Raw genomic sequence first — 27,113 nt, forward strand, 5'->3', positions numbered from 1 at the left:
CCCGCCGGATCGGGAGAGGAGGGACCGTCCCGGCCGCTCAGTCAGGCTGTCAGTCAGCGGCGGAGGCTCCGCCCCCATCCGTGCCAGGTCCCGCCCCCATTTTCGTTCGCCCGCACCGGGGGCGCCGACCGGATCAGCGCATGCGCCCAGGTAAAACGGAGAGGCGGTGGGTGGTGGAGCGGAGGTGACCTGGGGCCTTGGAGTTAGACCCAAGGGCGAGACACCCCGGGTCTGAGAAGACGTAAAGTGAAGGGGGTTGGCAGCCAAGACGCGGGATCCCACTTGCAGTACTCTCCGCCCGCGGCCGGTGTCGCCCACCCGCGGCCGCTAGCCGGGCAATGGCACCACCTAGCGGACGGCGCCGGAGCGGCCCGCGGGGGCGGCGCGGGGACCCCAGCCTCGAGGAGGCGCTCGTGCCGGGCGGAGGTGGCGCTTCAGCACCGTCGCGTGCCGGACAGCGCCTCCCGCCCCTGCCCCTTGAAACCTGGCTTCGGAGCTCAGCCGGAGGGACCCGACGGAAGACCCCGAAGGAATGGCAAACCTTCCCGGACGGCTCCTGACAGTCCCCGGGTGTCCTTTGGCCTGCAAAGTCGGAATTTGCTCACCCTCCGCTCGCCCTTCTCTGAGCCCTTCTGCCCTCCTTGCCCAGCTCGGACGGTGGGGACTAAACAGCGCGGGGCTGCGCAGGGGCGGTAACACGTGTGACCATTCTTACTGCCCTCCCAGCCGCCGGCTTCTGAGGCTTTACTGGAGAGAGGTCCCGAGGAGGGCTGGGAAGAGGAGAGGGGGTTCCTGCACCTCCAGCAACCTGCGGGCTGAGTTCCGAGCCTTGGCGTCGGGGCGCGTGCCTCCGGGCGGGCACTAGGACCCGGGATAGTCAGGAGGGCGCAGAGCGGGCGGGGAAAGGGGCGGGGCTGCCGCGGCGCCACGGATCGGCGGGCGCTAGGGCAGCGCGGAGCTCCGGTGGTGGGTGGGGCGTAGCGGCGCGCGCAGCGGCAGGCGGCGGCGGGATGGAGCTTGAGCGCGAGCCCGAACCCCAGCCGGCGGCAGTGGAGGTTCCTGCGGGACGCGTGCTCAGGTGCGGCGCGGCCCGGCCCGAGGGGGATATGGTGGGGGTGGGGGCGCTAGACCAACGCGGGTAGAGAAACCAGGGCCCAGACCGAGCCGGGCGGCCCCCGATGCGTGGCGCTGATCCTGAGTCCCCTTTTCCCCCAGCGCCCGGGAGCTCTTCGCCGCCCGCTCGCGGTCGCAGAAGCTGCCCCAGCGCTCGCATGGCCCCAAGGACTTTCTGCCCGACGGCTCGGCAGCCCAGGCCGAGCGGCTGCGCCGGTGCCGGGAGGATCTCTGGCAGCTGCTGGCGGAGCAGCGCGTAGAGCGCCTGTGAGAGGGGCGGGCCCGGGGATGGGAAGAGCAGGGGCGGAGACGGGCCGCGGGGGCCTCCCGCGTGAACTGACGGGGACCCTTCCCTACTCCTCGCCAGGGGCAGCTTGGTGGCTGCCGAGTGGAGGCCGGAAGAGGGCTTCGTGGAGTTGAAGTCTCCTGCGGTGAGCGGCGGGCAGCGAGCTCGGGGACCGCCTTCCCTGCCCTCCTCCCTCCCCTGTGACACTTGCTCTGGGCCCCACACAGGGCAAATTCTGGCAGACCATGGGCTTCTCAGAGCAGGGCCGGCAGCGACTTCACCCGGAAGAGGCCTTGTATCTCCTGGAGTGTGTGAGTGGGGTCCGGGAGGTGGGGAGGGAGTTGGGACGAAGAATGGGAAGGACACGTTTTATCGGAGAAAAAACACACACAACCCGATCTTTAGAGAACGGATAATCGAACCTCTAGAGCAGGAGGTAGTACTTTGCAGGGAGCAGGGATTCCAGTCCAAATTAGTGATGCTGCTCCGCTTTTCTGTTTGGCCACATTCTTGATGTGCTGCTGGGAGGTGGAAGGGGAGGTTTCAGAGCCGGGAAGTTGCCCCACTACTCTGTAGCAATGCAGAGAGGGCTTATAAGCTGAGCTGTTGGCCCCACTTCCAGGGCTCCATCCAGCTCTTCCACCAAGACCTGCCACTGTCCATCCAGGAAGCTTACCAGCTGCTGCTGACCGATGACACTGTGACCTTCCAGCAGTACCAGGTATCTGCCCCCACCCCGCCCCCAGGAGCCACCCATCCACTGAATCCGTGAGTATTGACAAGTACCCATGAGGTCCCTGGCACAGTGTCACACGCTGGGGCTGCAGGGCAGACGAGGGCTGTGTGGTCACGAGGCTTACATTGCAATGGTGGCCTGTTGGCTTCACGTAGAACCCAGTGCTGGCAGAAGATAGGTGGGGAAGGAGAATCGGAAGAGACTGGGCTGTTCATTCAAGTGAGAGAAGGTGGGGGCTTGTCCCAGGTTAGGGGTGGGTGGGGTTGCAGTGAGTGAAAAATAGATGAATCTCAGAAATATTTTAGAGAAAGAATGGATAGGACTTTGCCAGTGGATTACGTGTCAGGATTAAGGAGAGAGAACCCAGGATTACCATCCATGATTTAGGCATGTGCAAGTGGGTGAAGGGTACTATCATATTCTGACTGTGAAGAATGAAGAGGAACAGTTTTGGGAGGATGAGACTAGTCAAAGGAGCTCTATTTCGGATAAGTTAATTTTGAGGAGCTTCTTGGACATCCTAGTGAATGTCAAGCAGATGGACAATTGGAATCCAAGTCTGGAGCATGGGGAGAGGTCACGGCTAGATGTCAGTATGCGCCATGAGCACCTGGATGGTCTCATACTACTGGGCAGTATGAGAGTGCCGTCAGAGTAGAGGGCTGGGTCTGAGCCCTGGGGCTCTCTGAGTAGGTTAGGGGGCAGATAAGAGGCAGAAACAGACTGAGGAGTGTCTGGTGATACAGGAGAAAAACCAAAGTTGCGGCCAGGCACAGTGGCTCACACCTGTTATCCCAGCACTTTGGGAGGCCAAAGCAGGTGGATCATGAGGTCAAGAGATCGAGACCATCCTGGCCAACATGGTGAAACCCCATCTCTACTAAAAATACGAAAAATTAGCTGGGCATGGTGGTGTGAGCCTGTAATCCCAGCTACTTGGGAGTCTGAGGCAGGAGAATCCCTTAAACCCGGGGGGTTTAAGAGATTGCAGTGAGCCAAGATCGAGCCACTGTACTCCAGCCTGGGCAACAGAGTGAGACTCCATCTCAAAAAAAAAAAATAGGAAGGGCTGGGCGCGGTGGCTCACGCCTATAATCCCAGCACTTTGGGAGGCCGAGGCCGGCGGATCACGAGGTCAAGAGATTGAGACCATCCTGATCAAGAAGGTGAAACCCCGTCTCTACTAAAAATACAAAAATTAGCTGGGCATGGTGGTGCTTGTCTGTAGTCCCAGCTACTCGGGAGGCTGAGGCAGGAGAATTGCTTGAACCCAGAAGGCGGAGGTTGTGGTGAGCCGAGATCGTGCCATTGCACTCCAGCCTGGGTAACAACAGCAAAACTCCGTCTCAAAAAAAAAAAAAAAAAAAAAAAGGCCAGGCGCGGTGGCTCAAGCTTGTAATCCCAGCACTTTGGGAGGCCGAGGCAGGTGGATCACGAGGTCGAGAGATCGAGACCATCCTGGTCAACATGGTGAAACCCTGTCTCTACTAAAAATGCAAAAAATTAGCTGGGCATGGTGGCACGTGCCTGTAATCCCAGCTACTCAGGAGGCTGAGGCAGGAGAATTGCCTGAACCCAGGAGGCGGAGGTTGCAGTGAGCCGAGATCGCGCCATTGCACTCCAGCCTGGGTAACAAGAGCGAAAACTCCGTCTCAAAAAAATAAAAATTAAAAAAAATAATAAAAAATAAAAAAATAGGAAAACCAAAGTCGCATCACAGAAGCCAAGGGAAGGTCTTTCAAAGAGGAAGTGGTTAGCTATGCTGAAGGCTGCTGAGAGATCAGGCAGGATGGGGGACATTCTTGTGTACATCCTTCTGATGTGAATACAGGGACACCCCACCTGTATCTGTGGAGGTGTGGGGCTGGGGAGATGCCCACCACCTTCTGCCATCTTTTTGTTCCCATGGTGGTCAGCAGCTTCACTCTTGGGAGCTTTGGTATCAGAATACTCAAGTATTTCAGGGTGTGGTTGTTTTCTGGTTTCATGGCTGTCAGTTTTTTGGGATTTGCATTTAAGTCAAGAAATGGCGGCCGGGCGCGGTGGCTCAAGCCTGTAATCCCAGCACTTTGGGAGGCTGAGGCGGGTGGATCACGAGGTCAAGAGATCGAGACCATCCTGGTCAACATGGTGAAACCCCGTCTCTACTAAAAATACAAAAAATTAGCTGGGCATTGTGGCACGTGCCTGTAATCCCAGTTACTCAGGAGGCTGAGGCAGGAGAATTGCCTGAACCCAGGAGGCGGAGGTTGCGGTGAGCCGAGATCACGCCATTGCACTCCAGCCTGGGTAACAAGAGCGAAACTCCATCTCAAAAAAAAAAAAAAAAAAAAAAAAGAAATGTCATTTGTGCCGAGTAAGGTAAGTGGGAGGACACAGGAATTCTGAGCCTGAGATCTTTGGGGGTGGTGCTAGTAATGGAGTATGCTCCAACCTTAGTCACAGTGTTTCGAACCTGGGGGCACAGGAGGGGCAGGGAGGGCTTGGGGATGGCCTGTGTCTGGATAAACCATTTGGTGTTTCCAGAAGTGGCCATCTGAGCTTCCTTTTTTTTTTCTTATGAGGTCTTCAGCCACCTGAAGAGGTTGGGTTATGTGGTTCGACGATTTCAACCAAGGTAAATCCCCTTCCTGTTTCTGTTCCACATATTCTAGTCCAGGGACCTGGCTGGTTGGTCTCTGGTAGAAAATGGCCTCTCCTTACCTGGAACCCTTGGCTGGAGTGCAGCTCCTTGGACATGGACTGGAAGCCTCTGCTGGAAGCGTTCTGAGAGAGGCAGGTTGGGAGGAATCCAGGTCATTGCACTTTATTCTGGGTTATGAAATCGAGCCCCATCTTCAGGTGACCTGTGCCTGCATCTCTGTGTGAGCACTGAGAGGCAGGGTTGGAACGGTGTCCGACACTTAGTAGGTGCACAGGCAGATACGTAGAGTGTATGCTTAAATGAAGGACTGGGTAAGGAATTTATAGTTAGTAGGGTTTCACATTTTTAATGCCAGGTTAAATGTTTTTTTTTTTTTTTCCTTTTTTTGAGATGGAGTTTCGCTCTTGTTACCCAGGCTGGAGTGCAATGGCGCGATCTCAGCTCACCGCAACCTCCGCCTCCTGGGTTCAAGCAATTCTCCTGCCTCAGCCTCCCAAGTAGCTGGGACTACAGGCGTGTGCCATCATGCCTGGCTAATTTTTTTGTTTTTTAGTAGAGATGGGGTTTCACCATGTTGACCAGGATGGTCTCGATCTCTTGACCTCGTGATCCACCTGCCTCGGCCTCCCAAAGTGCTGGGATTACAGGCATGAGCCACCGCACCCGGCTAAATGTTTTTTCTTTCATCAGCTTAGTAATTCAGCATTGCTAAGAGGCAGAGACCTTCAGACTTGAAATGGAAATGGGTACAGCTTTTGCAGTTATGGTATGTCGCAAAAGCTCTAAAGCAAGGACATCTTTTTTCTTTTCTTTTTTTTTTTTTTTGAGACTGAGTGTGCCAGGCTATAGAGCAGTGGTGTGATCTCAGCTCACTGCAACCTCCGCCTCCAGGTTTCAAGCAATTCTCCTGCCTCAGTCTTCCGAGTAGCTGGGATTACAGGCGCCCACCACTACGCCGGGCTGATTTTTGTATTTTTAGTAGAGATGGTGTTTCACCATGTGCCAGGATGGTCTCGAACTTCTGACCTCGTGATCCGCCCCATTCAGCCTCCCAGAGTGCTGGAATTACAGGTGTGAGCCACCTTGCCCAGACCATCTTTTTTCTTTTCTTTTCTTTTTTTGAGACGGAGTCTCTCTCTGTCACCCAGGCTGGAGTGCAGTGGCATGATCTCAGCTGACTGCAGCTTCTGCCTTCTGGGTTCAGGCAATTAGCTCTGTCCAGTAGAACTTTCTATAGTGATGAAAATGTTCTGTGTCTGTGTTGTCTAGTACATGGGGCTAGAGCAACTGTGGGACTGAGTGTTTATTTTCATTTAATTTAAATTTATCTAAATCTAACTTAAATAGGCCGGGCGTGGTGGCTCACACCTGTAATCCCAGCACTTTGGGAGGCTGAAGCGGGTAGATCACCTGAGCTCAGGAGTTCAATACCAGCCTTGCAGCATGGTGAAACCTCATCTCTACTAATACACAAAAAAAAAAAAATCAGCTGGGCATGATGGCAGGTACCTGTAGTCCCAGCTACTCAGGAGGCCAAGGCATGAGAATTGCTTGAACCCAGGCAGTAGAGGTTGCAGTGAGCCAAGATAGTGCCAGTGCACTCCAGCCTGGGCAACAAAGTGAAACTCTGTCTCAAAAAAAAAAAGAAAAGAAAATTTAACTTAAATAGCCACCTGTCGCTAGCAGCTCCTGTATTGAATATCATAACCAAAAAAAAAAAAAAAAAAGAATATCATAACCTAAAAGCCTTAAAAATTCACAGCAGGGGTCGGGTGCAGTGGCTCACACCTGTAACCCCAGTACTTTGGGAGGCTGAGGCAGGCAGATCACGAGGTCAAGAGATGGAGACCATCCTGGCCAACATGGTGAAACCCCCTCTCTACTAAAAATACAAAAATTAGCTGGGCATGATGGCAGATGCCTGTAGTCCCAGCTACTTGGGAGGCCGAGGAAGGAGAATTGCTTGAACCTGGGAAGGGGAGGTTGCAGTGAGCCAAGATCACGCCACTACACTCCAGCCTGGCGACATAGTGAGATCCCATCTCAAAACAAAGAAAATTCACAGCAGGAAAGAATGCTGCAGTGACAGGGGGCTGTGTCCATAATACATTACTGAGTAAAAAAAAGATCACAAAACAGTATGCTAGTACAATGCCATTTTTGTTAGAAAAAAATATATGGAGATTGAGTCTCATACAGAAAACATATGTATATTTATATATATGGAGAGAGATTAGTCAGTATGTACATAAAAGAAAAAAGTGTTAATAGCAGTTATCCAAGGTTTTTATTTTTCTGTATTTTCCAAGTTTGCCAGCTCCTCTGGACCACTGCCTAGGCGGAGGCGCATGGCTGGGCCCTGTGGCTGGGCCTGTACCCCTCCTGCAGGTCTGGGGCCTTAGCCCTTGGGTATGGCTCCGATCCTGGCCCACCAACTGTCCCCTTGACCCATTTCCTCACGTATCACACCAGATCCCCAGGCTGAGGAGGTGGGTCAGTGGCCCACGTGCTCTTCTCACCCCACAGCTCTGTCCTGTTCCCGTATGAGAGGCAGCTTAACTTGGATGGCAGCATGCAGCACTTGGAGGATGGAGACGGCAAAAGAAAGAGGAGCAGCTCCAGCCCTCGGTACAGCCCACATCAGGGGCACGCCCCAGGGAGTGCTGGTGTCTGGGACCTTGGAAAATGCACAGGCTTTTCTAAGAACTAGGCTTGGGCAGCTCCCGTGCAGGCCCAGGAAGACACTAGGGGACCTGTCTTCAGCTCCCATGGGACATGTGCACCACAGCACCCAGGGCAAATGTGTTGCTTTTCCCCCACGTCCCTCAGGTCCATCAATAAGAAGGCCAAGGCCCTGGAGAACTCCCTGCAACCTGAGAGTCTGGCAGCCTCCAGCCCACCTCCCTCCAGCCAGCCCAGCCAATGCCCAGAGGAGAAACCCCAGGAGTCAAGCGCCATGAAGGGCCCAGGGGGCCCTTTTCAGCTTCCGGGGTCCCTGGGGCCCAGCCCTGGCCTGGCCAGGGAGGGTGTGGGGTGCAGCTGGGAGAATGGCAGAGCTGAGAGAGGTGTCACAGGGGCTGGCAAGCCACGCTGGAACTTCGAGCAGATCTCCTTCCCCAACATGGCTTCAGACAGCCGCCACACCCTCCTGTGCGCCCCAGCCCCAGAGCTGCTCCCAGCCAATGTGGCTGGGCGGGAGACAGATGCAGAGTCCTGGTGCCAGAAGCTGAACCAGCGCAAGGAGAAGCTCTCCAGACGGGAACGGGACCACCATGTGGAGGCCGCGCGCTTCCGGGAGGATGTCAATGCCGATCCCGAGGTGCAGCGGTGCTCTAGCTGGCGAGAGTACAAGGAGCTGTTGCAGCGACGGCAGCTGCAGAGGGGCCAGAGCCAGGCCCCTCACCTGTGGGGCCAGCCCGTCACCCCTCTGCTGAGTCCAGGCCAGGCCAGCTCCCCAGGTACCCCCTCAGCCTGCCACATCCTCGAGGGCCACTGGCAGCTGAGGAATCACAGGATTTTGGAAGGGGCACAGATGAACTGGGACAGATTGAGGCTTAAAAAAGATGTGGGAGGAGGGAGTGGACCCACAAGGGAGGTCTGTTCTCCCAGGGAGCAGCAGGGCCTGTGTGGGAAAGCTTAGAGATGGTGAGTCAGAAGAGGTAACGAGGGGTGGGAACTATGACCATATCCTTAAAATCATAACATGCATGTGGATGGCTTGGCCACCATCTAGCTGTGATCCTAACCTGTTAGATGGAAAAAGGAGGTGCCTTCTTGGCCAAGTGAAAGAAAGGCTTGCTGTCTGCTCTAAGCACAGGGAACCAATGAGGAAAGAATAAGCTAATGTATTAATAGATTCCAAACTACTTAAAGCTTTCATGGGAACATGGTAGATTGTAGATAACTAGATAGGATTGCCAGATCAGTTCAATTTGACTTTCAGATAAACAAGTAGTTTTTTAGTATAAGGATGTTCCAAAACTTGCATGGGATATGCTTGCACTAAAGAAATGTTGCTAGGCCAAGCGCCGTGGCTCATGTCTGTAATTCCAGCACTTTGGGAGGCTGAGGTGGGGAGATCACCTGAGGTTAGGAGTTCGAGACCAACCTGGCCAACATGGTGAAACCCTGTCTCTACTAAAAGTACAAAAATTAGCTGGGCATGGTAGTACACACCTGTAATCCCAGCTACTTGGGAAGCTGAGGCCGAGACAGGAGAATTGCTTGAACTCAGGAGGCAGAGGTCACAGTGAGCTGACATCACGGCTCTGCAAGACTCCATCTCCAAAAAAAAAAAAAAGTTGCTAAATCTGGCAGTCCTAAACTAGATGGTAGACTGAGAAGTGTGACTCCCTCCCCAGTACCTTGTTTTCTCTGTCCTTGTAGCCATGGTCCTTCAGCATATCTCTGTGCTGCAGACCACACACCTTGCTGATGGAGGTGCCTGGTAAGTTTCCAAGCAGTGATGTCTCCACAGTACCTTGGCCACCAGGAGTTGGTGGTTAGGATTTGGCTCCTGAAATAGAGTGTGAGCTAGAGGACTGTTCTAGGGACCTCTACCCTCATGCCTAGCTCTGAGCCATAACTAACGTTCCTGTGTGTCTAGGGAAGAGGGAGAAATAACCAGTGGGTTAGCCCAAGGGTTCAGAGCCCCTCACCCTCAAGTGGCACCTCTGTGAGGCTGCTTCCAGGAACTAGTGGTGGGAAAGGGTGGGGTGGAAAAGAAAGGTTGGGAAGAAGAGTTCATGTTCTAACATTTCTCACTGTATTGTCAGGCTGCTGGAGAAGTCCGGGGGCTTGGAAATTAGCTTTGATGTTTACCAGGCCGACGCTGTGGCCACATTCCGAAAGAATAACCCTGGCAAACCCTATGCCCGGATGTGCATTAGCGGGTATGCAGTGAGCCAGCATTGCCCCTCCCCCAGCTGGTGCCAGTTCTCCTGTGAACCCAGTGGGACTCTGCCCTCCCCTGGCCAATGTGCCAATCTCTGAGAAGAACCTGAGGTCCAGAGAGGTTAAGCAACCCACACAAGGCCACACAGCCAGTTTGTGCTGCCCTCCTCTGAGCACCTCATTGCTGGCATTTTAGGGTAGTCTCTCACCAGTGCCATTTTAGTCTAGGGCTCACCCAGCAGAAGAGATGTGGATTGGGGGCATTTACAGGCTGAAAGTGGTGGGCACCTTGCTCTTAGCACCTCCCCAACCAGGGCTCTAGGGCTTTCTTCATCAGAGCCCTACCTTTTGCAGACAGAAGAGATCCTGGGCCAGAATTCTTGCACCCCAGCTCCTGCCTTAGAATCTCCCTTCTCTGAGAGCCATAGAGCTTAGAAGTGGGCTATCGCTGGGTCTGACTCTAACCCTTTGTCCCTGCAGATTTGATGAGCCTGTCCCAGACCTCTGCAGCCTCAAGCGGTTGTCTTACCAGAGTGGGGATGTCCCTCTGATCTTTGCCCTGGTGGATCATGGTGACATCTCCTTCTACAGCTTCAGGGACTTCACGTTGCCCCAGGATGTGGAGCACTGACCTCACAACCCTGCAGGGGATGGAGCTTGCCCCAGGGGACCGAGACTGTTTGTTCTCAGGGACCATCTCGGCTGCCTCCTGCACCCAGACTCTAACCTGTAGCTTCAGGGGCCAGTCTGAGCCTTGGCCCTGGGTGTCTGATACGAAGAGTGAAACTGTGACCCTCTCCCCTTGCCTGCTGCCTTGCAGAGACCACCCTGGAACTCAGGATTAGATTTTAAGGACCCAGGAGGTGAGGCAAAAGAGAGGACTCTGTGCCTTTAACGTGAGCGTGCCTGCTTCCGTGCCATAAAGCCAAAGCCATTAAAAACAAATCTCTTTTATGCTGTTTCTTTATATAGTAGGTAAACCCCTCTGGCCCCAGCCCCTCACACCTGCTTTATCCACTCCAGGAGATCCCCTTCCTCTGGTGCGGGATCTAAGAGTGAGGGAAGCCCGCGGGAGGGCAGGAACGCGGCCTCGAACCTTTTGAGCCTTTCCCGGAGGGGATGGGACATCACAGGGCTCCTGGAGGGAGGAGGGCGCGCCCCACTGTCCTTCCCTGAGCGCAGCGGGGTGCGGGTGGCGAAAGGCGCCACCTGCAGCTGGGCGGTGGAGCCCGCTGCAGCTCGGGCCTCCGCGCCCTTTCCGCTCCCGCCTCGTCGCTCCAACGCCCTCCCTCGCTTGTGCTAAAAACTCCAGCCGCTGTTGCAGACCCTCGGGCCAACACGGAGGCGGTGGGGCCCCCGCCCCCGAATAAAGGCGTCTCGTCGAGACGCCCCGGTTCCCACACCACCCCTGTCGAGGGGCTGGAAGCCCGGTCCTTCGTCCCCCAAGTCACCCTCTCTGGGCCGGGCGCTCGCAGAGGAGCTGGCCCAGCTCCGCCCTTCCCTCGGCAGCTCCGGGGAGTTGGAGGGACGGCTCCTCTGGAGTCTGGGAGGCGGCCTGGGGCCGCGGGGGTTCCGGGAACTATTTCCGCCTGCAGGAGGCGGCAGAACTCTGGGCGCAGCGCGTGGTCCTGCGTCCAGGTGCGCGCAGGTGAGGCAGGGGCGAGCCCGCGGAGCCCCGAGCCTGTTCTCGAGGCCCCGCCTTGCGCTCCCCAGGACCTCGGATTGGCTGGAGCGCGGTCCTCGCCCCCGAGGGCGTCCCCGCCCCATCGGCGCCGAGCTGGGAGGCGTTCCGGGCCGGGGGCGGGGCCCTGGGGCCCGGCCGGCTCGCCCTTTATATAAATAGCGCGGCCCCGCCCCGGGCTCGCCGCGCCGGAGGTGAGCAGGAAGGAGACGGCCGCCCAGCAGCTGGTGGGCCGGCGCGGCAGAGTGAGCGGGGCCGGTGGCGGGCGCCGAGGGACGCCGAGGCCTCGCGCGGGGGCCGGGCCAGGGTTCCAGGTGAGGTGCGCGCCGGACTCGCCCAGCCGGTCCCGCCCCCTTGGGGCGCCCACCCGGGGCGAGGAGGCCGGGAGGGCGGGGAGGGCCGGGACCCCTGGGCCGACCGGCCGGGGCGGGAGGGCTGCGCTCAGGTCCACGCGCCTCGCCCCTGTCCGCGTCGCTGGGCTTGCCTGGGAGAAACACCTGTGGAAAGTTCTGCGAGGAACTTCTCTCTGCCTGATCCGCGCGATGACTGAAACCTGGGCTTGGGTTTGCACAACAGTGTTGGCTTAGGGGAGCTGGGGAACAGGTGCCCGGCACGGCTGGGTCCTGGGGGCACCGCGGGCGGAGACGGAGTCGCCGGGCCCACATGCAGGCAACAGGCCAGCGAGGCCGGCGACCATACATCTGCGGTGACCCCCTCCCCACGGGCGGCGGCCGGAGCGCTGTGCCCCGGCGGCTTAGCCCCTGCCCCTGCCATCTGGGCTGTGTCCCTGACGGCCCTTTGTGCCTCCTAATCCCCGGACGCAGGAAGCCCGCGGGAGGGACTTCGGTCTCGGGCCTTTCTCCAACCGGGGCGGCTTTGGACACCCTCACACGACGGTGCGGAGACCCAGTCTGCCTTCCATGCTGAAAGGTGGGGTTTGCGCTGTGGGATTTGGTGAGAAGTGGAAAATTCTGTCTTGCCAAAGAAAGTGTGTCTTAGTTTGCTCCAGCTGGACGACTGGTGGACACACTGGGCCTTGGCTGTGGGGAGAACTGACGATAACCAGGGGAGCTGCAGAGTGGCCCTTTGAGGTCTCACCTGAACAGGTGAGCTTTGAGTGAGGAGGACGCCCCTTCCCCTAGGGATCTGTAAGCGGCTGCTGAAGGCCTTAACCTGGGCTCCAGGGACTCCACGCAGGAGTTTGTAACTCAAGAGAACCTTGAGTTCTCTTGAAGGGGCCGCAGAGGGGATTCTGAGCAGGGAGGAATGGGTATGCCAAAGTGACAAGAAAACCCTGGTAGGAAGAGCAGCGCTGCCAAGGAAGAGCTGTGGCCCAACCCCGGGGAAGCCAGGGTTAGAAGTGGCATTTGAGGCTGGGTGCAGTGGCTCACAGCTGTAATCCCAGCAATTTGGGAAGCCGAGGCCAGGAGGATCACCTGAGCCCAAGAGTTTGAGACTAGCCTGGGCAACATAGTACGACCTTGTCTCTTTAATAACAAAAGTTAGCCAGGCTTGGTGGTGTGCACCTGAGGTTTCAGTTACTCAGGAGCCTGAGGTGGGAGAATTGCCTGAGCCCAGGAGGTGGAGGTTGCAGTGACTCTTGATGGCGCCACCATAATCCAGCCTGGGGACAACGTGAGACCCTGTCTGTCTGTCTGTCTGTCTGTCTGTCTCTCTCTCTCTCTCTCTCACACACACACACACACACACATACACACACAAAGTGGCATTTGAGGAACACTATCTGGGTCTGTGTGAGCAGAGGCACACAAGGAGAATTGTGGGAGAGATGTCTCAACTTTTTTATTTTATGAACTGGGATTTGGGGTTTAGTTTTCTTAGGTGATCTTCCCACAGTGCTAGCTGTGGCAGTCAGGACTCAAACTCAGCTCCTGGGATTCTAATCAGAGTTTACTCCTTTACTTTGATGTTAGACTGGGCCTGTTTTTGTGGGGGCCCCTGGACAGGGTTTCAGGGCTCCGGAGTCATTCAGCATCCCCATTCTTCCTTGAGGCAATGCAGTTTCCCCTTTGGTGTCAGATTAATATACTTTTAATTATATTAAAATGACACTACATTCATAAAAATAAAATAGAAAAAAAGTAATTTTTTTCTTTTCTTTTTTGAGACGGAGTTTCGCTCTTGTTACCCAGGCTGGAGTGCAATGGCGCCATCTCGGCTCACCGCAACCTCCGCCTCCTGGGTTCAGGCAGTTCTCCTGCCTCAGCCTCCTGAGTAGCTGGGATTACAGGCACGCGCCACCATGCCCAGCTAATTTTTTGTGTTTTTAGTAGAGACGGGGTTTCACCATGTTGACCAGGATGGTCTCGATCTGTTGACCTCGTGATCCACCCGCCTCGGCCTCCCAAAGTGCTGGGATTACAGGCTTGAGCCACCGCGCCCGGCTCTTTCTTTTTTTTTAAACTAAGTTGGCCAAACTTTTTTTTCTTTTTAATAATATATTTTTTAATTTATAGAGATGGGATCTCACTATGTTGCTTAGGCTGATCTCAAACTCCTGGACTTAAGTGATCGTCCCACTTCAGCCTCCCAAAGTGTTGGGATTACAGGCATGAGCCACTGTGCCCAGCTGTTAGTAACTTTTTTTTTTCTTTTTTTGAGACAGGGTCTTGCTCTGTCACTCAGGCTGGAGTTCAGTGGTGCAATCACTGGAAGATGGAGGCTTAGTGTAGCCTCGACCTCCTGGGCTCAAGTGATCCTCCCACCTCAGCCTTCCTAGTAACTGGGACTACAAGTGGGCAGCCCCACGCACAGCTGATTTTTGTATTTTTTGTAGAAAGGGAGTTTTGCCATGTTGCCCAGGCTAGTCTCGAACTCCGAAGCTCAAGCGATCCTCCTGCCTCCCAAAGTGTTGGGATTATAGGTGTGAACCCCCATGCCAGACCTGTTAGTATAAATAACTTTAAAATATGCCACAATATTAAAAGGAAAAAAAAAACAGCCCATAATCTCAGGTGATTGCTGTTCATTTAAAGATAGAAAAGGCAATAGAAGCCCACAGTGGGAAAGAGGAAACATTTAGAAGGTGTAAAATTAGAGCAAAAAATTATCCCTCCTGCCAGACAGTCCTTTTCTTCTTTTTTTCTTTTGAAAGGAAGGGAAGTCTCCTCTGTCACCAAGGCTGGAGTGCAGTGGCGCAATCTCGGCTCACTACAGCCTCCGCCTCGCAGGTTCAAGCAATTCTCCTGCCTCAGCCTCCCTAGTAGCTGGGATTGCAGATAGGCGTCACCACGCCCAGCTAGTTTTTGTATTTGTAGTAGAGACTGGGTTTCACTATATTGGCCTGGCTGGTCTGGAACTCCTGACTTTAGGTGATCTGTCTGCCTCGGCCTCCTACATGAGCCACCACGCCCGGCCCCTGACAGTCCTTTATCTTCATCTTTCATCTTTCTGTCCTTCATCTCTCTAAAAACAAAAATTTTTTTAAAAATTAAAAAAAAAAAGGGGGGTGCGGTGGCTCACACCTGTAATCCCAGCACTTTGGAAGGCTGAGATCGAGACCATCCTGGCCAACATGGTGAAACCCATTAGCCGGACGTGGTGGCACATACCTGTAATCCCAGCTACTTGGGAAGCTGAGGCAAGAGAATCACCTGAACCCAGGAGGCGGAGGTTTCAGTGAGCCGAGAATGCGCCATTGCACTCCAGCCTGGGCAACAAGAGTTAAACTCCGTCTCAAAAAAAAAAAATAAAATAAAAAGATTTTTAGTGTCTTTCCAGGCATCAGGTGTAGTTTTGACTTATTCCTTGCTGAGTTCTTGCTGTGTGACCTTAGTGTGGTCACTGGCCCATGCTGAGCTTTAATGAGATGCGAGTATGAGAAAGGTCACCAGCACGTGTAGTCTGCCACACAGCAGGCACCCAGTGAGGGTGGACTCAGCTTCCGTGAAACATAAGAAGCATCGGTCACTCCAGGGCCTTTGGGTGGGCACTTGGGCTTATTGGAAATGCCTGATGGGTCTAGAGAATTTGTCTTTTCTGGAAATCAGCTGACAGCTCATGAATTTGTGGTATTTTAAAGTCTCTGGCTGGGCATTTTGGCTATGCCTGTAATTCCAGTGCTTTGGGAGGCTGAGGAGGGGGGATTGCTTGAGCCCAGAAGTTCAAGACCAGCCTAGGCAACGGTGAGATTGTGTCTCTACAAAAAAAATTTTTTTTTAATTAGCTGGGCATAGTGGTGTGCACCTGTTGTCCCAGCTACATGGGAGGCTTAAGCAGGAGGATCACTTGAGCCCAAGAGTTTAAGGCTGCAGTGAACTATGATGGCGCCACTATACTCCAATCTGGGTAACAGTGAGACCCCCTAACAAAAAAAAGAAAAAGTCTCTGGGGGTCAGAAGTTTTTCAGCGAAGACCCTTTTCAGGAGTTGGGGACAGCAATGGAGGGCGTGGCCTCTCCTTAACTGACCTTGCGTTCCAGTGGCCCTTGGTGCTTCCCTTGCTCCTTGGGAGGGCCAGGAGTCAGAGCTGATTGCCTGGGACTCTTTTCTGGGGTGGGGATATCGGAGAGAGCAGGACTGAACCTGTTCTGCCTTCTCCTCCAGCTGGGGAGTGCTTGCTGGGTACACGCTCCTCACCCTGCCAGGTGGCAGGGCAGAGAATACAGGCCTGTGCGGCTCTATTGGCATTAAGGAGACTTTCCAGGAATGACATTGTGTCCCCTTTCAACCTTGCTTGAGGAGAGGATGTCCTCTCCTGCCAGGACTTCCTGGCCCTGGGACTCTCCCTTCGGAAGACGGACTGCTGCGTGAGGCTGGATGGCCTGTGATCCCCTGCCTGGGCTGTGGGAGACCTGCCCATCTCTGGCAGGAGCCTCCAGGAGCCATCTGAGGAATTTAGATTCCCCGGTGGTTATTTGGCCTACCTGGTCTTTCCAGATGAGTCAGAAGCAGCTGTTGAGACGCCTGAGTTGGGGGCCAGGATGGAGGCCCAAGAGACGGATGTCCTCTCTCCTGGGCCAGCTGCTTTGAGCAGCACTGGCAGCCTGGACTCATCTGTCCTCAGTCCTCAGCTCTGAGAGGCCCTCTTACCTTTCTCAGGTGATATTCTCAGGACTCCTTCTGGGCGAGGCATGCCAGATCTGCTTAGCAACGCTGCTTTCCTCTGTCAGGAGCAGTTTGCAGGGAGAAAATTGGGGACAGGGCAGGAGGTGGGTGTCCCTCAGTGGAGCCACCAGCCCTGCTTGCCCTTCCAGCCCTGGAATTCCAAGGAGACCCTCCCTCTCTGTGCCTGTGGCCATGGCTTTGCCCAGGTCCCTTTGAGGTGGCCTTCCCTGAAGACCTGCCTCTCAGAGGAAAGTGGCTTTGAATTCTCACCCTGCTCTTCTTCCCAGGAACCACACAGTGAATTCTTGAGCTAGGAGAGGCTCCTCTGGGCATGGGGACAAGGAGGCTGCAAGGCACCTGACTCTACTCTTCAGGAATTCGGCAGAAACTGGAGCCTTCTCTCGAGACAACCTGACTCACTGTTCTCAGGGTTGGACAAGAGGGACATCTGGGCACAGGACCATTTGACTCTAGCAAATTTTTTTTTTTTTTTTTTAGACAGAGTCTCACTCTGTGGCCCAGGCTGGAGTGCAATGGCGTGATCTTGGCTGCAACCTCCGCCTCCCAGGTTCAAGCGATTCTCCTGCTTCAGCTTCCCCAGTAGCTGGGATTGCAGGCACCCGCCACCACACCTGGCTAATTTTTGTATTTTAGTAGAGATGGCTTTCACCATATTGGCCAGGCTGGTTTCAAACTCCTGACCTCAAGTGATCCTCCTGCCTCCGCCTCCAAAAGTGCTAGGATTATAGGCATGAGCCACTGCACTTGGCCTTCTAGTAAATATTAGCATTTAATATAATTCTGGATCTCTGGGGGTCCTGAAACTTTGGTATAAGGCAGGGCCCACAAGGGTGTTCTGCCGGGCATGACGTCCACAAGGCCCTGGCCTTGGCTAGAGACTTGAGAACACCATAGGGAAATTCCCTGAGGACCCTGTGAGGCCCCACCTCAGTGTTCCAAGGGGCCAGTGGTTGGCAGATACCTTGCCTTGTTAATCTGTAGTCAGTCCTAACTGTTCATTCATTCAAGTATTTTCTGATGCCTCTTGTGTGGTTCTAGATGTTGAATGTGATCCTTAAACAAAGCAAAGATCTCTGCCATCATAGGAACTTCTTTCTTTTTTCTTTTTTTTGAAACGGAGTCTCACTCTTGTTGCCCAGGCTGGAATACAATGGCGCGATCTCAGTTTACCACAAACTCCACATCCTAGGTTCTAGCAGTTCTCATGTCTCAGCCTCCTGAGTAGCTGGGATTACAGGCATACACTACTACGCCCTGCTAATTTTGCATTTTAGTAGAGACCGGGTTTTTCCATGTTGGTCAGGCTGTTCTCGAACTCCTGACCTCAGGTGATCGGCCCGTCTCGGCCTCCCAAAGTGCTGGGATTACAAGCATGAGCCAGCGTGCCTGGCCATAGGAAGTTCTTTCTTGAGGGTGGGAAGCCTGAGTAACAGAAAGTAAGAGTAACTAATAAATTACATGTGAAAAACGATAGGGGCTATATGGTAAAAAGAACTAGAGCAACAATTGGGAACCCCCATGGTTGGGGGACAGGTTGCAGCTTTAACAGGTGGTTAGAGTGGCCCTCTGCCAGAAAGTGACATTTGAGCAAAGCCTCGAAGGAAGTGAGGGAGCTGTTTAAATAAAATTCGACTGTGATCCCAGCACTTTGGGAGGCCAAAGCGGGTGAATCACGAGTTCAGGAATTCTAGATCAGCCTGAAAACATGGTGAAACCCTGTCTCTACTAAAAATACAAAAATCAGCCAGGCATGGTGGTGCATGCCTGTAATCCCAGCTACTAGGGAGGCTGAGGCAGGAGAATTGCTTAAAATCAGGAGGCAGAGGTTGCAGTAAGCCAAGATCGTGCCACTGCACTCCAGCCCAGGTGACAAGAGTGAGACTCTGTCTCAAAAAAAAAAAAAAAGAAAAGAAAAATTGAGTGCTTCCCATGAGGCACTGGGGATGCAGTCATGGATGAGGCCAGCACGATCCCCACTTCCTGGAGCTGACATCTTCTGGAAGCTTCTGGAGACAGTTGTTCCAGTCTTAGGGCAGGTAGGAGGCCCCAGAAAGGGGCTTGATTGGATGGGCTGAGCGGCCTGCCCACCCCTGCCCCAGGTGGGTTGTCTGTCTTCTTGTACTTGACTTTCTTCCAGTCACTTCCCTGGAGAGTCAGGTGTTGGATTGTGAAAGGGGGCCAAGGCCCCCAAAATGGGGGTGCATTTCCACCTTCCACCTCATCCTCACGTGCCCAGGAGGGCCAACTGAAAGGAAACTTCAGGAGGAGCCTGGGCATGGCGGGAGAATCCTCCTGGGGTTGTGGGATGGTTATGGTTCTGTAGGATAGATGGTGGGGGTGGTGGAGGCTGACCCCAAATGGGGCCTATCCAGCCTGCGGGCAGGAAACCCCCTTGTCCTGGGAGGGAGGCCTGATCTGAGCAGAAGATTCTGGAGTCAGATTGGAATGCAAATTGGGACTTGGATTTTTTTTTTTCCTTTTTCGAGACAGGGTCTTGCTCTGTCACCCAGGCTGGACTACAGTGGTGCCATTATAGCTCACTGCAGCCTTAACCTCCTGGACTCAAGTGATCTTCCCACGTCAGCCTCCTGCATAGCTGGGATCACTATGGCTGGCTAATTTTTAAGTTAGCCAAGTGTGTGCCACCATGGCTGGCTAATTTTTAAGTTTTTTGCTGAGACAAGGTCTTCCTAAGTTGCCCAGACTGGTCTCGAACTCCTGGGTTCAAAAGATCCTCCTGCCTCAACCTCCCAAAGTGCTGGGATTACAGGCATAAGCCACTGAGTTTGGGAAAGGACTTGGACTCTTATTAACTGTTAGGGCTTGGGGCCACTCTGAATCATTGATCATTTCATAAGTAATTGTAAGAATTAGGCCGGTCGCGGTGGCTCAAGCCTGTAATCCCAGCACTTTGGGAGGCTGAGGCGGGTGGATCACGAGGTCAAGAGATCGAGACCTTCCCGGTCAACATGGTGAAACCCCGTCTCTACTAAAAATACAAAAAATTAGCTGGGCATGGTGGCGCGTGCCTGTAATCCCAGCTCCTCAGGAGGCTGAGGCAGGAGAATTGCCTGAACCCAGGAGGCGGAGGTTGCAGTGAGCCGAGATCGCGCCATGGCACTCCAGCCTGGGTAACAAGAGCGAACCTCCGTCTCCAAAAAAAAAAAAAAAAGGAATTAAATGAGGTGCATGTAAAGTGCTTAAAGTCACTCACATCCAGCTCCAGCTAGCTCTCAGTCCCTTTACTACCTAACAGCCTCGGGGACTACAGTCCTCTGGCCAGGCCCCCATTCCCTCTGCTTTGTGTTCTCCTAGGTCCTACTCCATGGAACTGCCCTTCAGCCAAGGTCTGGTTGCCAAGCTGCTGGCCAGGGACCTGCCTGGTGCCTCTGGGAGATTGGGTTTCCCACGGTGACACGGTCACTTGTAAAGCGGCTATAGGCATCTGAGTTGGTGCAGATGCCACAGGGGTCAGCAGCTGCCTCTGTGGTTTAGATCCCTGCCCACCACTGCCAGCAGAGTAGGAGGTGCAGGGGCGGATTCACATCCGTCAAACAGGAGGCCACAGCCACACACAGGCCTCACACAGGATGTCACAGAGGGGAAGGCACCTTCTTAATCAGCAGCGGGCGGTGGGGAGCAGAGTGAAGGGAGAGGAGAGCATGGGACATCAGGAGGTGCACCCTGAGAGCAGGTAGCTGACACTGGGTGTGGCCCCGGGGCCCTCTCTGTTTGGGCTGGGTCTGGAGTTCTGCTGCTGGGTGTGGACTCTCCCAGCAGATAAATGAGATCAATGGAACTTCCTGAGCTATGAGGGACTTTATGGAGGGCTGGCCCCTCGCACATCTCCAGGCCAGAAGGCTGCCTTGGCTGGGCTTGGCCAAGCCTTGGTCTCACAGGGACAAATTAGCCCAGGTGCCCCAAACAGTGGCAGGGCAGGATAAGCAGTCTGGCCTGGGAGTCCCCTCTCTCTTCTCTTTTTTTTCAAGTTGATGTCTTCAGTTTTTCAGCACCCCTCTCTCTTCTCTAGAGCACAATCACATCTGTCCCTTAAAGCAAGGGGGGCCCCAGACAAGCCCACCCTGTGCAGTTATTCTCTCTCTGCCTCCACTGGGCTCTTGAGCTCCTGAGATGGAAGGCGGGCCAGAGTGTGGATTTTCTGGCCTGTCCCAAGTAGAGAGCTCTCCTGTTTTTCTCCAGGTGGGTGTCAGGGTGTGGGGACACCTGTCCTAGACCCAGAAATGTTTTGCTGGCCAGCTGCAGAGGTGGGTGATTGGAACAGTGAGGAGGGAAGGAAACTGGTTGACCAGCTGCCCACAGGGAGCTCTCAGCTAGTTCCACTTGGAAGGCACAGACTTAGGGAGAACATGGATAGGAACCCACCACAGGGCAGCAAGCCTCCTGTGGGCCAGCCCTAAGCCTTGGTGCCCACTGCAAGGAACAGAGCAGGGCAGAGCAGGGAGGGTGGCTCAGAGGCTGGTCTGGTGACAGGCAGGAGTAGAGTCTGAGGTTAGATGGCCTTTAGAAGTTAGCAGGGTGGAGAAGGTTTTCCTAAGAAGCCTCATCTCAGAGGTTGCGCTCTGGCTTGGTGGCAATCCCAGTGACTTGCCCTAGACCGTTTCTGGTGTTAAACTTGAGGATTTGGGGGCTCCTCAGCCTGTGGGGCTCCTGAACTTGCCTCTTCTCCACGTTCCTCTCAGGTGTGTCACTTGTGCACAGCACCTGATAGTTCGCCAAGCCCGCTCCTTGGCCCCACTTTAACACTTCGAGACAATGGAATAGAAAAGTCCTTTCTAGCCTGGTGTGGTGGCTCATGCCCGTAATCCCAGCATTTTGGGAGGCCGAGGTGTGTGGGTCACCTGAGGTAGGGAGTTCAAGACCAGCCTGACCAACGTGGAGAAACCCGTCTCTACTAAAAATACAAAAAATTAGCTAGGCATGGTGGTTCATGCCTGTATTCCAAGCTACTTGGGAGTCTGAGGCAGGAGAATCATTTGAACCCAGGGGGCAGAGGTTGCTGTGAGGTGGAGGTTGCCATGAGGTGGAGGTTGTGGTGAGCTGAGATCACTCCATTGCACTCCAGCCTGGGCAACAAGAGTGAAACTTCGTCTGAAAAAAAAAAAAAAAAAAAGCTGGGCACAGTGGCTCACGCCTGTAATCCCAGCACTTTGGGAGGCTGAGGCGGGTGGATCACAAGGTCAGGAGTTTGAGACTAGCCTGGCCAACATGATGAAACCTCGTCTCTACTAAAAATACAAAAACTTAGCCAGGCATGGTGGCACATGCCTGTAGTCCCAGCTACTCAGGAGGCTGAGGCAGGAGAATCGTTTGAACCTGGGAGGCAGAGGTTGCAGTGAGCCGAGATAGTGACACTGCCCTCCAGCCTGGGTGACAGAGCAAGACTGTGTCTCAAAAAAAAGTCTTTTCTACTCTGAAGCCCAAGGTCGCATAGCTAGTCCCACCTGCCTGTCTCCCTGGCTTTCTGGGCCTAAGTATTGGGTGTCTCTAGGGGGCACCTCTCCCCACTCAGGTTGGAGTGACTAAAGCGGAGCCCACACCTGGTGAGCACAGGAACATTCCATCTGCAGGACGGGGCTGGACCCACCCTCCCACTTGACCATGCCTGGGGCCTCATCCTTTCTCTTGTTTGATCCTCTTATCCACCCTGCCTAGGAGGCAGATAAACAAAAAGAAGAAAAAAGAATCACCACTAATCCCATAACTCTTCCAAGTACTTTGCGAAACATGGGTAGAGATTTTTAATAAATTCTACCTGACTCTTGGATGCTTTGTACATATGGTCCCATGTCATGAAATAGTCTTTTGTCCTTTTATTTTTTTATTTTTTTGAGAGAAGTCTCACTCTGCCACCCAGGCTGGAGTGTAGTGGCGCAATCTGGGCTCACTGCAGCCTCCACCTCTTGGGTTCAAGCAATTCTCCCACTTCAGCCTCCTGAGTAGCTGAAGTTATAGGCACCCACCACCAGGCCCAGCTAATTTTTGTATTTTTAGTAGAGATGGGGTTTCACCATGTTGGTTAGGCTGGTCCCAAGCTCATGACCTCAAGTGATCTGCCTGCCTGGGCCTCCCAAAGTGCTGGGATTACAGGCATAAGCCACTGCATCCGGCCCTTTTGGTCCTTTAAATGACTGCCAGTCTTTTGTCATGGGCCTGAGCACACTTCACTTGTCCCCTGTTGTGGGTCATTTAGGTTGCTCCTAATTTTTTCTGACAGCTTAATAAACAGCACATCAAGACCGGGAGACATAAACGTGAGGCTGGGAGGCTCTCCCTGTCCACCATGGTTTTAAAGGATCATTTTATCCTGAGGTGCAGTCCTTCCCCATCTGAACCCATCCTGATCATTCTCAGGACTCTGAGATAAATGGTCTCTTTACCCTTTAAGATAAAATGATTCCAGGATGGGCGTGGTGGCTCATGTCTGTAATCCCAGCACTTTGGGTGGCCTAGGCGGGCAGATTATGAGGTCAGGAGTTCGAGACCAGGCTGACCAACATGGTGAAACTGTGTCTCTACTAAAAATACAAAAATTAGCCAGGTGTGGTGGTACGCACCTATAATCCCAGCTACTGAGGAGCTTGAGGCAGGAGAACTGCTTGAACCTGGGAGGTGGAGGTTGCAGTAAGCTGAGATCGTGCCACTGCACTCCAGCCTGGGGGACAGAGCAAGACTTTGTCTCAAAAACAAACAAAAAAAGATCCCTTAAAACCATGATGGACGGGGACAGGCTCTCAGGACTCTAAGAATGGTCAGGATGGGTTCAGATGAGAAGGCTTTTTGGAAGGTGACTTTTCTGTTTTTTTTGGAGACAGAGTCTTGCTCTGTTGCCCAGGCTGTAGTGCAGTGGTGCAATCTCGGTTCGTTGCAACCTCTATCTCCTGGGTTGAAGCGATTCTCCTGCCTAAGCCTCCTAAGTAGCTGGGACCAAAGGGCACCTGCCACCATGCCCGGCTAATTCTTTGTCTTTTTAGTAGAGATGAGGTTTCTCTGTGTTAGCCAAGCTGGTCTTGAACTCCTGGCCTCAAGTGGTCCACCTGCCTCGGCCTCCCAAAGTGCTGGGATTACAGGTGTGAGCCATGGCACCTGGCTTGGAAGAGGGCTGGGCTGCTTGAGGGGGCAAGAAGGTATTTCAGACAGAGAATGGCAGGGACCATAGTGAATGTGGTTGGGGCTGGGCTGAGTGGATGGAGCAACCAACGCAGGGTCAAGGAGAGGGCCAGTGGCATGGAGGAGGGGAGGAGTGGGAAGGCAGGCCCCATCAGGTCCCTGCTCAGGACAGTCCAGGAGGCCCACTTTATCATCTCTCTCTCATGTCATCTGCACAGATCTCTGCATTGGGCCCTCCACTTGTCTTCATCATGAAACATACAAACCTCTCTCATCCTGAGGCTTTGCAGCTGTTGTTCCTTCTGCCTGACACACTGTGCCCGGAGTTGTCTGTGGCTGGCCCCTTCCCATCAGTCAGCCTCAGTGGAGATCTCACCTCCTCTGTTCATTCAGTCAACAGATAATGAGTGAGCAGACACTGTGTGTATACAGCAGTGAATAAAAGGACAAAAGGCCTTGAGTAGGAAAAAGAAGGCTACTGCTTGTGGAGGATTACACAGGTACTCAACAAGATTAATAAGTAAGCTATTCAGTATGTCCAAATGTGGCCGGGCTAAGGAGAAACGCGGTGCAGGGAAGGAGAGAGAACGTCCCAGGAGGTTGCAGCTTCAGGTAGGGGAGGGCATGAAGACATCTGGAGAAAGTGCCCAAGCAGAAGGAACAGGGAGCACACAGACCCTGACAAAGGAATGGTCTGAGACCTTTCGGCCACCAAGCCTAGCTGCTGGATCTTTGCATCCTCCTTGCTTTTCTTTCTTTTTTGAGACAGTCTCGCTCTGTCACCCGGGTAGTGGCACGATCTCAGCTCACTGCAACCGCCACCTCCCGGGTTCAAGCCATTCTCCTGCCTCAGCCTCCTGAGTAGCTGGAACTACAGGTGCGCACCACCAGGCTCGGCTAATTTTTGTATTTTTAGTAGAGACAGGGTTTCACCACGTTGGCCAGGCTGGTCTCGAACTCCTCACCTCAAGTGATCCACCCACCTCGGCCTCCCAGAGTGCTGGGATTACAGGCATGAGTTACTGCGCCTGGCTGAAAATCATTCCATTTTCTGATTTGTGTCCTGTCAAGTGTCTGTCGCTCTCCTGTCACTGCTGTATCCCTGGCCTAGGACAGTATCTGCTCCATGCCAAGCTCCTGCTCCTTCTAGGGGACCTGAATGGGAGGGAATGCCATCTCCCTTTACAGAGGAGCTGTCTGCAGAGACCATGCAGCTCAGGGGAGCTGTATGGTGCTGTGATAGCCTTGGCCTGTTGGCCCCCAGCCCAGGGCTCTTTCCCTTACAACCCCTGACTCCCTCTAAGAATGGGCTAAGTAGGTAGGATCTGTTTATACCAGGCAGCCCTAGGCCTGGGTTCCTGAAGCTTCTCTGCAGAGAACCTTCTTGTCTGTGGTGGGGAGCTGAGGAGCTACCTGGAGGTGAGCCTGGCCAGGCCCAGACCAGCCCCCTCTTCAAGAAAGTATGGTGCTTTTCCATGCCTTGATCTGGGCAGTGGGTCGAAGTGAGGGGGTGCCATGCTCACCCTGCCTTGGTCCTCCTGACTGCATCACCCCACACCCATGAGGTCCCAGCCCCCTGTGGAAAGAGCAGCAGGTCCGTGCAAAACCCCCAGCCCTGCCCAGCCAGACCACACCAGCACCCTGTCGGCAGCGGCCAGTCCCCAGGCCCAGATTGCTGGGTTGGCTCTGAGCGGCACATGTTGGGTGTTGGGGTATTTCTGCATGTGTCCCTGCCTTTTTATTTTCTTTTCTTTTCTTTTTTTTGTTTTTGAGATGAGTCTTGCTCTGTCCCCCAGGCTGGAGTGCAGTGGCACAATCTCGGCTCACTACAACCTCCACCTCCTGGGTTCAAGCCTCCTGCATCAGCCTCCCGAGTAGCTGAGACTACAGGTTCGTGCCACCATGCCTGGATAATTTTTTATATTTTTAGTAGAGACAGGGTTTCATTGTGTTAGCCAGGATGGTCTCGATCTTCTGACCTCGTGATCCGCCTGCCTCAGCCTTCCAAAGTGCTGGGATTACAGGCGTGAGCTACAGCACCTGGCCGTGTCCCTGCCTTTTAATTGCCCATGCCTTTTAACTGCAGGGGCATCGTTGGGCATCCTTTGTCCCATATCATCCATCCTTCACTGCCACCCAGAGCCCTTCTGACTTGGGGTCCAGTCTGAGTTCTGCCACTTCCTATTTGGTGACCTTGGACAAGGTGTTTCGCTGCTGTGGTCTGTTTCCTCGCCTGTCGAGTGGGGACATTCCACTTACCTTTCAGGTGGCTTCTGAGATCAGGGTGGTGTTGAGGAGCTCCACACTTACAAACGTACTCAGCACCAAGGAAAGGAGGTGGCCAGGACATTCAGTGACCCATGACAGTGGCTCTCTGGGTGCTGGGGTTTAGGGAGGATTTTCTCCTCTGTATTTGCTTTTTCTGCAATGGGTACAGACTACTTGAGCAAAATTGTTTAAATGCAGTAAGTAGGCTGCAGAGGGTTTGGTACGCTCATTCCTGGGTGCACAGCAGGTGCTCCAGCATTTGGGTGGGTGGTGCTCAGTGTCCTTGCCCTCCTGACTCAGTGGGGCCCTCTCCTGATGACATTGCTATACCCTGTCTCTCTCCTTCCTACTGGCACCTCCTCCCAGCCCCCAGTTCTGCCTTGTCACCTTTGAGCCTGTGTGGAGTCTTTGGCACAGATGGCCCTGTGGTCTCTTCTCCCCTCCATGGAGAGCGCAGGCGGTGGTCGCTCTCCAGGGAGCCCCCACCAAGCTTCCTCTGACTTCTGACCCAGTGACCTCAGCCTGGGCCCTGGGTTGGTGCGTAAGCCCCCAGGAGTCTGACTGGTTTCTGAGCCTGAGCTGCCCTCCCCCAGGCTTGAACACTGGGTCCAGTGTCATCTCACTTCCACTCCCAGAAGCCCCAGGGGCTTTCCCAGCCAGTGCCTGTTCTCTGAACCCCCTCAGGGCCTTGGATCAAGTGGGCCCTAGGAGTTTCCCGGCCACCTGCTCTTCTCCAGCAAAGTTCGGGCCCCACCTTTGGTCTGACTCCTCGAAAATATCAAGGCAGGAATGTCTCATACTGACCTTGACCCACCTTTTCAGTTTCCACAGAAGGGGGCTGGTTCCTGGTGTCCGGTTTAGAGGTAACTGACCGTGCAGATCCTTTCACTCAAGGAGGATGTGGCTCTGCCTTTTTTTTTTTTTTTTTCCCCCAGAGGTGGTTTTTATTCTGTTACCTAGGCTGGATTGCAATGGACAGATCTCTGCTCTGCAACCTCCTCCTCCCATCTTCAAGCGATTCTGCTGCCTCAGCCTGCTGAATAGCTGGGATTACAGAGTCTGCCACCACACCTGGCCAATTTTTGTATTTTTAGTAGAGATGAGGTTTCCTCATGTTGGCCAGGCTGGTCTTGAACTCTTGACCTCAGGTGATCTAGCTGCCTTGGCCCCCCAAAGTGCTGGGATTACAGAACTGCCTCATTTTTACAGTATGATTTCGCAGAATCAGGTTACCCTCCCAGCATGGCAAGCCCTCTGCCAGAAGACACCCCCAATTC

The 27,113-nt window shown here is 54.0% G+C and overlaps 2 protein-coding genes across 13 annotated transcripts in view; both read left to right on the forward strand.

Annotated features, from left to right (window-relative positions):
• The first annotated feature begins 5 nt into the window (after positions 1–5).
• On the forward strand, positions 6–10,617 carry TSEN54 (tRNA splicing endonuclease subunit 54). Of its 3 annotated transcripts, none has more exons than XM_039476344.2 (11): positions 6–1,078; positions 1,216–1,380; positions 1,481–1,544; positions 1,627–1,710; positions 2,022–2,120; positions 4,700–4,752; positions 7,306–7,407; positions 7,609–8,237; positions 9,166–9,226; positions 9,555–9,671; positions 10,153–10,617. In XM_039476344.2, the coding sequence occupies exons 1-11, from the start codon at positions 1,011–1,013 to the stop codon at positions 10,301–10,303; spliced, it is 1,593 nt and encodes a 530-aa protein (XP_039332278.1). In that variant the 5' UTR covers positions 6–1,010; the 3' UTR covers positions 10,304–10,617. The 3 variants fall into 3 exon arrangements, with proteins under 3 accessions (XP_039332278.1, XP_039332277.1, XP_074245072.1); XM_039476343.2 differs by lacking the exon at positions 4,700–4,752 and adding an exon at positions 4,790–4,914 and having other exon boundaries at positions 10,153–10,389; XM_074388971.1 differs by lacking the exons at positions 1,216–1,380; positions 4,700–4,752 and adding an exon at positions 4,790–4,914 and having other exon boundaries at positions 10,153–10,389.
• Positions 10,618–11,538: 921 nt separating this feature from the next.
• LLGL2 (LLGL scribble cell polarity complex component 2) overlaps positions 11,539–27,113 on the forward strand; it is a 51,443-nt gene continuing 35,868 nt past the window's right edge. For 3 of the 10 annotated variants that reach the window (XM_039476463.2, XM_039476464.2, XM_039476465.2), the window contains exon 1: positions 11,547–11,667. The gene's annotated coding sequence lies outside the window, so the exon portion shown is untranslated. The other 7 variants (XM_074388973.1, XM_074388972.1, XM_074388975.1 and 4 more) reach the window with 7 other exon arrangements.

This window comes from Saimiri boliviensis, chromosome 17 (assembly GCF_048565385.1).
Source record: "Saimiri boliviensis isolate mSaiBol1 chromosome 17, mSaiBol1.pri, whole genome shotgun sequence".
In the NCBI taxonomy this organism is placed as follows: Eukaryota; Metazoa; Chordata; class Mammalia; order Primates; family Cebidae; genus Saimiri; species Saimiri boliviensis.

Bases quoted from the DNA above. Each gene is read 5' to 3' on its own strand.
- TSEN54 (XM_039476343.2), top strand. From the start codon at position 1,011: ATGGAGCTTGAGCGCGAGCCCGAACCCCAGCCGGCGGCAGTGGAGGTT. The intron at 7,408-7,608 runs GTACAGCCCACA...CACGTCCCTCAG, and splicing joins AGGAGCAGCTCCAGCCCTCG to GTCCATCAATAAGAAGGCCA. The intron at 9,672-10,152 runs GTATGCAGTGAG...TTGTCCCTGCAG, and splicing joins GCCCGGATGTGCATTAGCGG to ATTTGATGAGCCTGTCCCAG.